Genomic DNA, 14,330 nt, shown 5'->3' on the forward strand with positions numbered 1-14,330 from the left:
ACACAGGTGGGCAGGGGGGAGTCGGGAGTCCCGAGCCCATCCGGCTCTCCTGGATCAGGGCCGACTCCACCACGTCCTACCTGGGTGGGTCACCTCCTTTCTAAAGCCTCAGTTTTCTCATCTGTCAAATGGGAACAATAATGGGTGGTTTGGAGAGGAACCGAGGTGACGGCTGAGGTCACTCGGTACAGTGCTGGACGCACTGGGGCCTTTCGTACACATTGGTGATCTGTAGTATGACTGAGTGGATTGGGCGACATGACCCGTACGCTTCCAGGCCCCAACGGGTGTCCTTTTAACTGTCCCTGCCCCTCCTGTGCATTCTCCCTGCTTCTCTTCATTTCCCCGCTCTTCTCCTGCTCGCTTTTCCTGTCTCCATCCTAGGGGGTCTCATCTGTTTCTCACCCCTTCTTGCTTGGGCTTCGCTTTAGTGTTCTCAGCCCTCAATACTCAAAGTGTGGTCTGTGGACCAACAGCATTAGCGTTCCTGGGGCTTGTAAGACGTGCAGAACCTCACCCCACCCCAGACCCCACCTGGGATGACTGAGTCTGAGCTTGCCTGTTAACAAACGCCCCCGTGGCTCTGCTTACACGCTGGGCTTAGCCATGCCCAGAGCCTCATGACTACAGGGTCATTTCAGTCTTTGCAGGGATCATTCGGGAAGAGGAGGTCTGATGGGCTGGGCCTGGGAACAGTAGAAACTTTCGTGGCCTTAATTTAATTCTTCTCCCCTTCCTGGCCACCGGAGACGACCACTGCCTGGGAGTCCCGTCTTGGTCAGCTCTGGCTGTGTGACGTGGGCTTAGTGACAGCCTCTCTGAGTCTTGGTTTCCATTTCTTTAAAATGGGGATAAAGCCCTGGACAAGTAGTCCAGTGAGTTAGAGCATCATCCCAGTACACCAAGGTGGTGGGTTTGATCCCCAGGTAGGGCACATACAAGAATCACTGGCGAATGCATAAGTAAGGGGAACAACAAATCTATGTTTCTCTTCTCTCTATCGAAAACAAAACAAAACAAAAATGGGGGTGATAATGTGTTTACCCCCAGAGGGTTTGAGTGGGCAGAGGAGTTACCCCTATAAAGTGCTCAGCATAGGGAATAGTCACTAATTTAATCACAACAACAACAATAATGGAACCCATGCTCTTATTTATTGATCACTTGCTGTTTGGTCCCTGGTTTGCAGGGGCGGAATATGGGGGTCCCACTGTGGAGACCCTCACCGAGGGGTCCCTCACTCTCTGATTTGCCTTTGGTGTTTCAGGGTGAGTGTTAGGTCTTGAAACCCTGGGTTCCGGTCCCAGCTCTGCCCCCTGAGCTCTGGGTGACTTCAGGTAGATTACTTCATCGCTGTACCCCAGTTTGCTCCTCTGTAATATGGGACTCACAGTAGCCCTGTCCCAGGGGCGGCAGTGGGGAGTCAAGGAGCTGATGCTGGTACATCTCTGGCAGTTTCATAGTCAGTAAATGTAGCGGTCAGGTTCATCATTATGATTGTCATTTAAAAAATATGTTTTTATTGATTGATTTTAGAGAGAGGAAGGGAGAAAGAGAAACATCGATTTGTTGTCCCACTTATTTTTAAAAAATATATTTTTATTGATTTCAGAGAGGAAGGGAGAGAGAGAGAGATAGAAACATCAACGATGAGAGAGAATCATCAAGAGGTGCCTCCTAACCGCCCCCTACTGGGGATCGAGCGGGAAACCCGGGCATGTGCCCTGACCGGGAATTTGAGCCGTGACCTCCTGGTTCATAGGTCAACGCTCAACCACTGAGCCACACTGGCTGGGCTCATTGATTGATTCTTGTATGTGCTCTGACCCGGGATCAAAGTCGCGACCATGGCATATGGGGACCACATTCTAACCAACTGGTCGTTGTGAATAATACTGTTTAAAGGCTGTAACAGGCCTTGCATGTGTGCAGCTGTGACCAGCTTCCCTGTGGGCTCCAGGCTTCAGGACCCGCTCCTGACCCCATGCTGCCCGCTTGGCTTTTTCCCCAGGCCCCGCCCACGCTCCCACCCCGCCCTCCTGGCCCACGGGTCTTGGATCTCCGGCAGCACCTGGAACGCTGGGGCCACAACCCCGAAAACTGCCCACATGTCCAGGTGTCTGGGGGCTGCTGCCGCGGGGCCCTGGTGAAGATGGGTGGCCGCATCAAGACCTGGAGGAAGCGGTGGTTCTGCTTTGACCGCCAGGCCCGCCGTCTGGCCTACTACTCCGGTAAACACAGCCTGGCGCTGTGGGCCCCAGGGTCCTGGGACAGCACACTCAGGGGCCTTCCCCCCAGACACCTAGGGGTCCCATCCCCCATCCCCCTTCTCCCTTAGGCCCATGGGTCTGGATCCCCAGGACCCAGGAGTCTAGACCCCCCACTCCCCACTCCCCCCAGGGCCCAGGAATTTGGTCCCTATTCCTTCCTAACCCACCACAACTCAGGAGTCTGGGCTCCCACCTTCCCCTTTCCCCAGGACCCAGGAGTCCAGATCTCCACCCTCTTCTTCCTCCTATAGAAAGCCAGCCTCAGTCACATGGATAACAGTTTTGTACAGTTCTGGGTCCCAGACCCCATTTTCCTAAGATACCCAGGAGGACTCAGACCCACATTTTCAGTGCCCCCTTCCCCCCACTCCATCACCAGGAGTCTAGGCCCCTCTCGCTTTTCCTGTAGGGGAGCCAATGAAGCAGACCTCTCCGTGAGTGTCAGGGACCAAGGCATTGAGGGACCTGGGATTCCAACCCCATTCGCTAGCCTTGTCCAGCCTCCACACCAGTTTCCCATTTAGCATCAACATTCATTCACCCTCCAACTCTAGACTTGGGCCCAGTGACCCCCACCCTGCCCAGCACACACACACACACCTCACTAGCTCTGTTTCTTTCCCCACATCCTTCTGTCAGATAAAGAAGAGTCCAAGCTCAAAGGCGTCATCTACTTCCAGGCCATCGAGGAAGTCTATTACGACCACCTACGCTGTGCTTTCAAGGTGAAGTCCCCGCTTGCTCCTACCCTGTCCTGGTCTGAGCCCCTGCAGTCAGGCCTTAGCTACTCCCCGGGAAAGGCCCTCCACAGCCCCCACTGTCGGGGTATTCCGTCCAGAACAGGGGATCAAACGGGTCATTTCACTGCAGGGGCCAAACATTAAGAGTGCACTCTCTGGCTCTCAGCCACTGTTACTTTTCTTGGAGCAAAAGATTTAGATCAGAGGTTCCCAACCTGTGGGTCGAGACCCCTTTGGGGGTCGAACGACCCTTTCACAGGGATCGCCTAAGACCATCGGAAAACACATATATAATTACATTATGATTCATAACAGTAGCAAAATTACAGTTATGAAATAGCAACGAAAATAATTTTATGGTTGGGGGTCACCACAACATGAGGAACTGTATTAAAGGGTCGCGGCATTAGGAAGGTTGAGAACCACTGATTTAGAGCAAAAATTTGGCAAACTGATGCGAAGCTGGAGATACATTTCTGAAGACGGCAGGGTGAGGGCTGAGGCAGCCTGGGAGCATCTAGGAGACAATGGCTTCAGCTTCGGTCCAAAGTTGCCAAATGGGAATGGGCCCCGTGTCACATCATTTCTTTTTTCCCCTAGAGGACTCAGGAATTCAAATGTTTATGACAGTGCAGAGCCACCGATTTAAATGTTGGGAACTGGTACAGGGTGTAGAAATAGCCGGGGAAAGCAACCAGTTGGGACATCAGGGAAGTGACTAACTTCCTTTTGCCAGCCTGAGTTTTCTCACCTGAAAAACGAGCACACTTCAGCCCATTTCCTCAGCGGTCAGAAGGCTAAAGTCAGGTGATGGATGTAAGGGATTTACTGAATTTGGGTTTGGCACGTAAGAACTCAGGGAATGGGTTGTAGAACACACCAGCTTTCCCCAGTTACAAATCAGGGAGACCTACATTTAGGAGAGGGGAAATCTGAATGCTTAGATTTCTAATATAGGAAAAGTTAGGCTGGGGATGTGGGGGAGAGGAACATGGGATTCCTCCTTTTAAATTCCTCTCTCCCCAGATTCTAAGCCCCTTAGATGTGTTAATTCATCTAATCCTCATAACCCAATGAGGTAGGCAGCATTATTTAGGAAGGCGGATGGGGAAACAGATTCTAAATAACTTGTCCAATGCCTCACAGCCTGTATAAGTCCCAGGGCTGGGGTTCCAGCACGCATGTTCCCTTAACCACCTCCACTCCACCACTTCTCCCAGAGCCCCAGCCCGCGCCTGACTTTCTGCGTCAAAACCTATGAGCGCCTTTTCTACATGGTGGCACCCAGCCCCGAAGCCATGCGTATTTGGATGGACGTCATCGTGACCGCGGCGGATGAGAACCACGTCCCCTGAGCGGCACCACCCTCTTGGGGGACGACCAGCGAGGCCCCGCCCACGCCGGGAGCCTGGCCCCGCCCCTTTGGGACTCCGCTGGGAATTCTGCAGGCGCCGCGCTCTGCTGGCCTGAGCCGCGCTGTTCTTTCTGGGCTGCAGGTGCCTTCCCCGGGCGGACAGACGGACGGACGCCGGGAAGCCAGCCCTGGGGCCCTGGGGCCCTGTCGCTGGCAGGAGGAAGATTGCGGGGGCGGGAAGGAACTATTTATTGGTGCTCCTGTATATCGAATTAAACATGGAGGAAAAATTGGTGGTTGTTTGTTCCAACCCAGGCCTTTGTGCCCCTCGGCCCCTTAGGCAGGTCATCCGAGTTATAGGTCCCTCTGAGAGCCAAGTATCCCGCAGCCGTTCTCTCTTTAAAAATGGAGGCTGTCAACTAAGGTCAGGCTGGAAGAGGGGCGTGGAGAAGCATGGGTTCTTAACCTCTGGGATTTTTAAATTATTTTTATTTTTTAGTTGAAGGCCTACCTGCTTGCACCCTTTTTGATTTGACTGGGCTCTTGGCAATTACTAGGAGCTCCTAGGCTCCTGCCCTCCAGGCCTTGGCACATGTTGTTCCCTCTGCCCTGCCCTAACCAGCTAGCTCCTCATTCTTCAGGGCTTAGTTGGGAAGCTGGTCCTGACTGCCCAGGCTGGGTCGGGCACCCCTTGGAGCTCCCCTGTCCCGTCCCTGCACACCTATGTTATCATGGTGATGGGTTTATGTCCTTACAGACTGGGAGCTCCATGAGGGCAGAGCCAGGGCTGTCCTGGTCACTGCAGTGTCCCCAGCACCGTGGGGCACATTTCATTCCGTGAAAGTGAAACAAAACAAAACCAAAACCCCAACTTCCCTTTCACCTCTTGGTCGTTGTATATACTGTTGCTTTTGCTTTGACAGCTTTCCCCACTCCACCCAATTTCTACTCATCATTTCAGTTTTAGCTCAGATGTTTCCTTCTCCAGGGAGCCCTCCCTGATTCTCGTGGCTGAGTCAGATGCTTCCTCTGGGCTTCCCATCCCAGCTCTGATCACTCATCACAGCTTTGACTGCTCTGGGTCATCACTGCCGAGGAGTGTCTCCGAGCTGGATGGGAGCCCCGGAAGGCGAGGATGGGGCTGTCTCGGTCACTGCTGAGTCTCGGATGCACAGCAAAGGGCCTAGTGCAAACTAGCTGTTGAGGGAATGTCTAATGACTGAATAAATTGATGGGAAAAAGATGCCGAGACTGGGGACAATGGTGAACAAGGCAGACATAGAACTCGATGCTTTAGGTTTGACCCTAGGTGTCCCCTCCTCCAAGAAGCTCTCCCTGCTCCCTGGGCTGTGTCAAGGGTCTATTCTGGGCTCCCACAGTCCCCCAGGCTCCCCCACAGTGACCACTCTAGGCTGTCACTGTGTGGAGACAGTCTTCTCCCCCCCCCCCCCCCCAAACTCTGGCATTCTGTCCTTCTGGGACCTGGGTGTCCTGTTTGTCCTGTCCCAGGATTCCTTGAGGATCCAGAATTGGTACTTCTGAGTTCCAGGAATGCTGGCGCCCTAGTCCCCAGGCCCTCAGTGACCCCAGGTGGCCCTCCAGGTGGGAGATGTCTGCGTTCTTGGGTCAGTTCATCCCCCAGCCCCTCTGCATATGGCACGTACTGGGCCAGCGTGGTGGCCTGTGACCAGTGTGGCTGACAGGCCCCTGTGTCAGAAGAGCCCTCTCAGGATGAATGCTCTGTGGTTGCTGCCTGGAAAGTCTTAATTTTGTATTTGAATTTGTGTTTTGTAAGTGAAGTCTGGAGCGATGTGAAGCCTGAGTTGGGGGGATTGGAGCCTCGGCTCCATCTCCCACTTCCCCCGAACGTGTTCAGTCAGCCTTCCCTTCCCTGCCCCTCCCTGTGACCACTGCCACCCTCCAGCTCCGGCAGGGCCTGGGTGTACGTGGGAAGCTCAGGGTCAGGCATCTCAGGGTGGGACGTGGCAATGGGCAGCTGGTGGAAGGAGGACCCACAGCCAAGGTTGCTCTAGTTGTGGGGCAGCGTCTCTAGACATCTGTGAGGGGCTGTGCTCACCCCACAAGTATCCCTGTGCCCAAGGGAACATGACATTGAACACCACGAGGGGCCCAGAGAGGTGGTGGAAGAAAGCATTTCTATTTTTAGTACTTTAAAAAATATATATATCTTTTATTGATTTTTCACAGAGAGGAGGGGAGAAGGATAGAGAGTTAGAAACATTGATGAGAGAGAAACATCAATCAGCTGCCTCCTGCACACACCCTCCTGGGGATGTGCCTGCAACCAAGGTACATGCCGCCCTTGACGACCCTTCAGTCCACAGGCCGACACTCTATCCACTGAGCCAAACCGGTTAGGGCTATTTTTAGTACTTTTAAGGGCACTCTTTTCTGCCTTTTGAACTGGGTCCCCAAAGTTTCATTTTGCACTGAGCCCTGACCCTACCCTTTCTCTAACACATCCCAGACAGTACATCCCAGAGGGATTGGGTCTGAGACAGGCCGAGAACGTCACTGGGCTGAGCCTGCCCTGTCCCAGGGGACAGAAAACCCATAGTGGATATGGCCCCAGGCTTGTCTGAGGCCCCGGCGTGAACTCCAGTGCTGGGGCCTGCCTCCACCCTGACCCCTCTGTGCATCCATCCGGGGACCAGATTCTAAATCTTTTTCCAGTGACCTCTGAGGAGAAGAGCCGGGAAGAGTCACTGAGCAGGTTAAACAGAGGCCCCACGTTCAAACCTCCCTCTGCTCTCTGGTCTGGGGCCAGGTGGGGGTCAGCGCCCAGAATCTGGGCAGGCCTGAGCAAGAGGAGGCTCCCCACCCTGGGTCCCATTCCCTCCCAAGACGCTAGTTCTTCTGGTCCAGCCAGTTAGGGTTCCTCCCTGAAACTCTCCCACGCGGCTGGGGCCTGCAGGGCCTCCTGCGTCTGAGCACACGATAATAATAGCATTACCAGCCAGCCTCCCTCCACCCCTCCAGAGAGGGGTTTTCAGACCCATTTGGCAAAGGAGGCAGCCCAAGTTCAGAGAAGGAGACACGGCTGTTTGAGGTCACACAGCAAGGAGATGGCAGAGGCAGGATTAGGATCCCAGACTTGATACTTTGCCCACTGCCTCACTCCGCCATGGACACACTCCTCCCTTTATTATAGAACAGACACCTCAGCGGCTAAGAGAGGTGAAGACACTTAGCACAGGGTCACACAGCAAAAGTGGGGCTGGGATTCCAGGCTGGGAGGCAGGGAGGCGGGGGCAATGCTGAATGACCTCACCAGCAGTCATTCACTTTCTCCCTCATCATGATGCCAAGTGACCCCACCCCTGTGACTGAGGTGCTAGTCATTGTTGGGAATTGGGGGGGGGGGGGTGGCCAACGGGATCTGGGGGACAAATAATATCTTAACCAACACGGCTGCTATTTTTACTGCCATCAATAAATCTTATCTATGAACCAAGAGAAACAAGAGTAAAGCTGTAACTTTATAGTATAGTACAATAAATATAATATAATTTATAATATAATATAATATAATATGATATATAAGCAGTCACATATATTAACCAGGATATGGGAGTGCTTAGTCATTTTGTGGTTTGCACAGTGTTCTTGTTCGTTTCTGTGTTCAGACATGGTGACGGATGCAGTGGTCCTGATTGTGTCTCGCTCCATTCCGGTCAGTGTGGCCCTGTCTGGTGGTCGTGGTGTGTTGGTGTGTCGCACAACACCATGACCGCACTGTGAGTGCCAGGCCAACTCCTGGCCAGCCGTCGGGGACTGCCTTTCTCTCTCTTACCTGGAAAACTGCCCAGGTCCCCCACCGGACACCTGGTCTTCTCTGTCTCCCCTTCTAGAGTCTTTTCCTTTTTCACACAGAGGCCACAGAGGCATTTTTCCTTTTTCTTTAATAATGAGGTACATTCAGTGACGTGTGTAAGTATATAACTTGGTGATCCTTTACATATTTGTACACACGTGTAACTACCTCCCAGAGGAAGAGTGTGGGGCTTCTCACCACTGCTTCTGTGGGACAATGCCTGGCCCTAGCCCATGGTAGCCCCTCTACTGAGACTTCTTTCATGAGTTTTGTCTGTTCTAGGACTTCATATACGTGGAGTTACAATGTATGTTTTATTTGTTTAAGGCTTCTCAAGCTCAACATCGAGTTTTTGAGATTCGTCCGTGTCACTGAGGCCATTGGTGGGCTTTTGCACTGCTGTGCAATATTGCACAGGATTCGTGAACTACTCTTGCTTTTCCCCTTCACGTCCTGATGGATATTTGCATTATTTTCCAGATTGACCATATTAGAAAGTAAATCTGATTGTGTCCCCAGCTGATTGAGACCCTCTCAAAGGTTCTCCACTTTTCTCAGATTTAATTCAAATCCCTTCTCAGGGCCTGTAACGCCCTAAGTCAGTGGTTGGCAAACTCATTAGTCAACAGAGCCAAATATCAACAGTACAACAATTGAAATTTCTTTTGAGAGCCAAATTTTTTAAACTTAAACTATATAGGTAGGTACCTTGTTATTAACTTAATTAAGGTACACTCAAGGGGCCAAAGAGCCGCATGTGGCTCGCGAGCCGAAGTTTGCCGACCACTGCCCTAAGTGGTCCTGGCCCCTGTTGGGTGCTTCCGTTTTACTTTCCACCCTTCTCCCTCACTCTCTGAGCTCCTGGTGCACTGCTCTCCGCTGAGTTTGAATGGGTCTTGCTACTTCCCACCTCTAGGTCTTTGCACCTGCTGTGCCCTCTGTTTTGTAATGCTCCCTGCCTCCACCCCGACCTCCTTATGGGCCAAATCCTCCATGTCCTCGAGACCACACAACGCTTACATCTTCAGGGAAGCTTCACTGACTGGTCCCCTTCTAGGGCCCACACCTCCTCGCAGCTCCCTTCCACTTCCTCCTTCAATGTCCTCCAGTGAATAACAATTTGTATGATTATTTGGTGAATATCTGTCTCCCCCATCAGACGGTGAGCTCTGTGAGGACAGGCACTGGTTCTGTCTTAATCTTCAGACCACAGCTGGCACACTGTAGGTACTCATTAAATATGTAGTGAGTGCCAAGCGTAGAGTAGACCCCTCTGTGAACCTCAGCACTCTCCCCCCTTCCCCCCAAATACACAGACTTTCTTTTGGGAATCGTCAGGTAACCTGGACTCCCGCCATTTCCCTCCTTGGCAGCTGTGGGTGGCGCACCCAGGGGCGGGTCTCCCGCCCCACAGCGGACGCTGATTTGGCCTGGTTGGGCAAGGCCAAGGTTGCCTGGGGGGAAGTTACTCATCCTGAGCTCAGGTAAGAGGACCTGGGCTGTGAGGCGGCACACCGAGGGGGAACTCTGAGGGAGCAGGATCGCATCATGGACCCCGCCAGGAAAGCAGGTGCCCAGGCAGTGATCTGGACTACAGGTTGGCTGCTGCTGCTGCTGCTGCCCATGCTGCTCCAAGGTAGGTCTGGGTAGCTAAGCTGGTTAGAGCGTCGTCCCCATAGCTAAGGTTGTGGGTTCCATCCCTGGCCAGGGTACGTGTAAGGATCAACCAATGAATGCACAAATAAGTGGAGCAACAAATCGATGTTTCTCTCTCTCCCCCACCCCTAAAAAAAGATAAATAAATAAAAAGAAGGTGGGTCTTCTGGGGAGAGGAGTGGAGGGGGCAGCGTGGGGCCCCAGGGAAGAGGGTCCCCTCACTCCCTACAGAGGGGGCTGTGGGAAGGATCTGGCATCCTGAGGAGAAGGGTTATGGGAATGAATGATCATCTGCCCTGGTCAGAAGGGGCTGTGGGAAGGGTCCCCCATCCTGGGCAGAGGGGACTGTGGGAACGATTCCTGCCCTGGGGGAGGGGCCTGTGGGAAAAACTCTTCCAACCTGAGCAGAGGGGGCTTGTGGGAAGGGATCCCTCACTGAGCTACTCATCTGTGGGAAAAATCCTCCCTTCCTGAGCGGAGAAGTGTGGGAAGGTGCTCCCCATTTTCATGGCAGAGTTCTCCCAGGGCTTCCGGTCAGGGATGGGGCACCTTGGGCCTAGGGCTCCCACTGTGGGCCTAGGGGGCTTGAAGGAAAGGGACACAGTGTCTCCCATGACCCCATATTGGTGGGAAGCTTTTCCTTACTCCTGCCCTGGAAAAGGATGTGCAAGAGGATTGTCTCGTCCTGGGGAGCGAGGGCGTGGGAAGGGGCGCCCTCCGTTGGGGGAAGGGGGGTGGGAGGCGGCTTACGCAGCGGTCCACTCCGCCCTCGCCCCCAGGAGCTCAGGCCCTGGAGTGCTACAGCTGCGTGCAGAAAGCCGATGACGGGTGCTCTCCGCAGAAGACCAAGACCGTGAAGTGCGCGCCGGGCGTGGAAGTCTGCACGGAGGCCGTGGGGGCGGTGGAGACCAGTGAGTGGGGCCCCCTGGCCCACGTACCTCCTCCTCCGAGCTCCTCCAGCCAGGCCCCGCCCCTTATAGTCCAGCCCCTCCCCCTGAATTTGGCCACACCCCCAGCAGCCCCGTCCCTCCCTTTCTGCCTGGCCCGGGCCCTGCCACACCATCGAGCCATTAGGGCTTAGAGGGCGGCGGGCTGAGAGTTGAGAAGTGGGTGGGTGAACTAGCAAGAACCAGGATCTGGCACCCCGTCCCCTTCTGGAGCACACCCTGTCCATTTCTGCGCCACCACGGTCTCCCTACCTTCTGCTGTCCCTGCCAGAACGTTCTCCTCCCCAAGCCAGCCTCCCCTATCCAATGGGGCCCTGGCGAAGGAGATTCTGTAGACGCTACAGTGTAGAGTCTTCTAGGTTCCCCAGGCGGAGGCCTGGACGCTCAGACCCACATCCCACCCCTGTCCGAGGCCGCAGCTCCCAGGAGGCCCCGCCCCTCTCTGATCCTGTGCCTTTTTGTCAGCCTCCCAGTTCCTTCTAAGGGTGCCTTCTTATAGCTACCACCCCTGCCCCCCATTCTGTTCAATCCGTCGGCCTGGCAGCCCCTCGGTTCAGCTTTTTGAAGTTCCGCCCCTCCGTTTGTCATTCTCTCCTCGGATCGGCTCTTCCTGAGGGCCTCGCCTCCTCTGATCCCCGCCCCCTTCCCTTCCATAGTCCACGGGCAATTCTCGGTGGCAGTGCGCGGCTGCGGGTCCGGACTCCCGGGCAAGAATGACCGCGGACTGGACCTTTTCGGGCTTCTGGCCTTCATCCAGCTGCAGCAGTGCGCCCAGGACCGCTGCAACGCCAAGCTCAACCTCTCCACGCGAGCGCTCACCCCCGCAGGTCGGTGGGAGCGGGCCCCAGGCCCAGGGCGGAGCGTGTGGGGCCGGAGCCGCTAGGGGTGCTTGCCAGCCCGACGCCCCGAGAGCGCAGAGGGGGCTGGGGCGGGGCCACGGGGCAACCGGCGGGCCTCACCGCTGCAGGCACCTGTGGGGTTGGACGCCAGGGGCGGGTTCACGGGGTGGGGCGGAGCTAGAGGCTGAACTAGGGTCGGACAAGGTGGGGAGACCTGGGATGGAGCCACCCCAGGCCGAAGTGTGCTTTCCGAACCATCTTTTTTTTTTTTAATTTTAAAAAAAATATTTTTATTGATTTCAAAGAGGAAGGAAAGAGAGCTAGAAACATCAATGCTGAGAATCATTGATTGGCTGCCTCCTGCACGCCTGGGGATCGAGTCTGCAACCCGGGCATGAGCCCTTGACTGGAATCGAACCCGGGACCCTTCCGTCCGCAGGCCAATGCTCTATCCACTGAGCAACCCGGCCAGGGCCCGAACCTTCTTGACCCCTTCCTCACACCCCGCTCCCTCTTCCTCGTAGGCAATGAGAGTGCGTACGAGCCCAACGGCGCCGAGTGCTACAGCTGCGTGGGGCTGAGCCGCGAGGAGTGCCAGGGCACCGCGCCGCCCGTCGTGAGCTGCTACAACGCCAGCGACCGCGTCTACCAGGGCTGTTTCGACGGCAACGTCACCCTGACGGCAGGTGAGCAAGCCGCGGAGCAGGGGCGGCGGCCCCGGCAGCCTTTCCGAGGCCTCCTGGGCGACGGCAGCGCTTTACGCAAAGGGTCCCCCCACCTCCGACGCACTCTGGGCGCTGTCGGCCTAAGTTCTCGTCTTGTTTTCAGAGCTTCTTGAGAAACGCAGTCCTAGGGCATGGGGATAGGATGCTTTCTGTCCTAGTTTTTCCGGGAGATGCATTTCCATAGAGGCCTGCGGAGTGCAGAATGCAGGGACGTGCCTTGGGAGCTGTATTTAAACCTTCAAGCTTCTACCCGGGCATTGCGGGGAATCTGGTTCTGACTCCGTACAACTCAAGGGGTTAGGGTGCCCCCCTAAACCACATAGGGGAGGTGTGGGTCAGCCTCGTGGCCTCTGCCTCGGGGAATCATGGGAGATGTTCTTCAATCCCTCCCACCGCCCACCCCTCTGCCAGGTGTATTATGAGAGAGTAGTTCTAACTCTAGGACTAAATATTGGCGGTGTTGTGGGGGGGCAGGAGGGAGGTGGGGGACTTTTGCTCTTCTCTTTGTAGTTCAGCCTCTCAAACTACTACAGGAAATGTGACCCATCCTATGCCAAGGACTGGGACAGTGTTTCTCCAAGTGGGGCCTGAGTTGAGACTTTTGGATCAATGGAACCAGAGCCCCTCTGTCCCTGTTTTGGAGGTTTTTAAATATATATATATTTTGGTTGATTTCAGAAAGGAAGGGAGAGGGAGAGAGAAATAGAAACATCAAGAATCATTGACCGGCTGCCTCCTGCACGCCCCCTACTGGAGATTGAGCCGGCAACCCCGGCATGTGCCCTTGACCGGAATCGAACCTGGTACACTTTTGTCCCCAGGCCGACGCTCTATCCACTGAGCCAAACCCGCGAGGGCTGTTTTGGAGGTTTTTGCCTCTAAGTTTTACTCTGGCGGGGCCTAACCCGGCCCTGTCTTCAACGCCCGGCCTGTGTGTGTCTCCCTCCTCAGCCAATGTGACGGTGTCCCTGCCTGTCCGGGGCTGCGTCCAGGACGAGTTCTGCACCCGGGACGCGGTGACAGGCCCTGGCTTCACGCTCAGCGGCTCCTGCTGCAAGGGGTCCCGCTGCAACGCAGACCTCCGCAACAAGACCTTCTTCTCCCCGAAAATCCCGCCCCTGGTCCTGCTGCCAGTCCCTCGGTCCACCACTCCGGCCACCACCACCCCGGTGGTCACTACCTCCGCCCGAGCACCGACCAAGCCCGTCTCCACCACCAAATCCAGCCCCGCCTCCGCCAGCCAGACCCCTCCAAAGGCGGTAGAACCCAAGACGGCGCACAAAGAGGAGTCCAGCGTGGCCGGAGGCGCCTCGGGCCACCAGGACCGCAGTAATAAGGAGCAATACCCCACGAAAACGTGGGCCCATAACCAAGGCTCGGCAGCGCCCGCGGCCGGGCTGGCGGCTCTTCTGCTGGCGGTGGCTGCTGGCGCCCTACTATGAGCTCCTCCTCCGCCTGGGAGCCTCCTCCCTGCCCTCCTGCCCTAGCCCTGGGTACCCTCCCCTCCCTCCCCGCCACTGGACTGGGCTGGCCCAGCCCCTGTTCTTCCATTTACCTCACTCAGTACCCAGCTTCCGCTGCGCTGGCTTGCGGCTCCGGGAAATAAAGGGACCTTTGTACATATCCTCTGGGTGTTGTAGCTTTTTGAGGCAGCAAATGTATCCCCCGAATCCTAGTCTCTCCCCTGTCCTCATGGTGACGAGAGTAGTTGGAATGGTCCCCGGGACTGCGGGAGAGACCATGATGAGCTTTCCCATAGCCAACCTGGAAGGTGGGGGGCCGAGCGGGGCAGTGGGTCCCTCCTCTGCGGGCGGCGGGCCCTGCCCGGCATCTCCGTGGGAACTGTCTCAGCGGCTGTCTTCCCTACTAGACTGTGAGCTCCTCAAGGGCAGGGACCGAGCCTTATGCCTCTGTGGTCAGTTTCTGGAACGTAAAGGCCTCAATAAAAGTTGGATTACTTTGTA

The 14,330-nt window shown here is 55.4% G+C and overlaps 2 protein-coding genes across 3 annotated transcripts in view; both read left to right on the forward strand.

Annotated features, from left to right (window-relative positions):
- The window catches only part of PHLDB3 (pleckstrin homology-like domain, family B, member 3), a gene marked incomplete at its 5' end in the record, with an annotated part of 20,735 nt that extends 16,081 nt beyond the window's left edge, over window positions 1-4,654 (forward strand). The window contains 3 exons of the mRNA XM_014533512.1: window positions 2,012-2,231; window positions 2,910-2,995; window positions 4,231-4,654. Of these exons, the coding sequence (XP_014388998.1) occupies window positions 2,012-2,231; window positions 2,910-2,995; window positions 4,231-4,365 (441 nt within the window). The remainder of the gene's footprint in view (window positions 1-2,011; window positions 2,232-2,909; window positions 2,996-4,230) is intronic.
- A 5,031-nt stretch (window positions 4,655-9,685) lies between these two features.
- Window positions 9,686-14,330, forward strand: LYPD3 (LY6/PLAUR domain containing 3). 2 transcript variants are annotated; one of them, XM_005886513.2, is made up of 5 exons: window positions 9,687-9,835; window positions 10,635-10,766; window positions 11,459-11,629; window positions 12,166-12,327; window positions 13,318-14,330. In XM_005886513.2, the coding sequence occupies exons 1-5, from the start codon at window positions 9,748-9,750 to the stop codon at window positions 13,806-13,808; spliced, it is 1,044 nt and encodes a 347-aa protein (XP_005886575.1). In that variant the 5' UTR covers window positions 9,687-9,747; the 3' UTR covers window positions 13,809-14,330. The 2 variants fall into 2 exon arrangements, with proteins under 2 accessions (XP_014389038.1, XP_005886575.1); XM_014533552.1 differs by lacking the exon at window positions 10,635-10,766 and having other exon boundaries at window positions 9,686-9,835.

The sequence above is a fragment of the Myotis brandtii genome, unplaced genomic scaffold (genome assembly GCF_000412655.1).
Source record: "Myotis brandtii unplaced genomic scaffold, ASM41265v1 scaffold987, whole genome shotgun sequence".
Taxonomy (NCBI): Eukaryota; Metazoa; Chordata; class Mammalia; order Chiroptera; family Vespertilionidae; genus Myotis; species Myotis brandtii.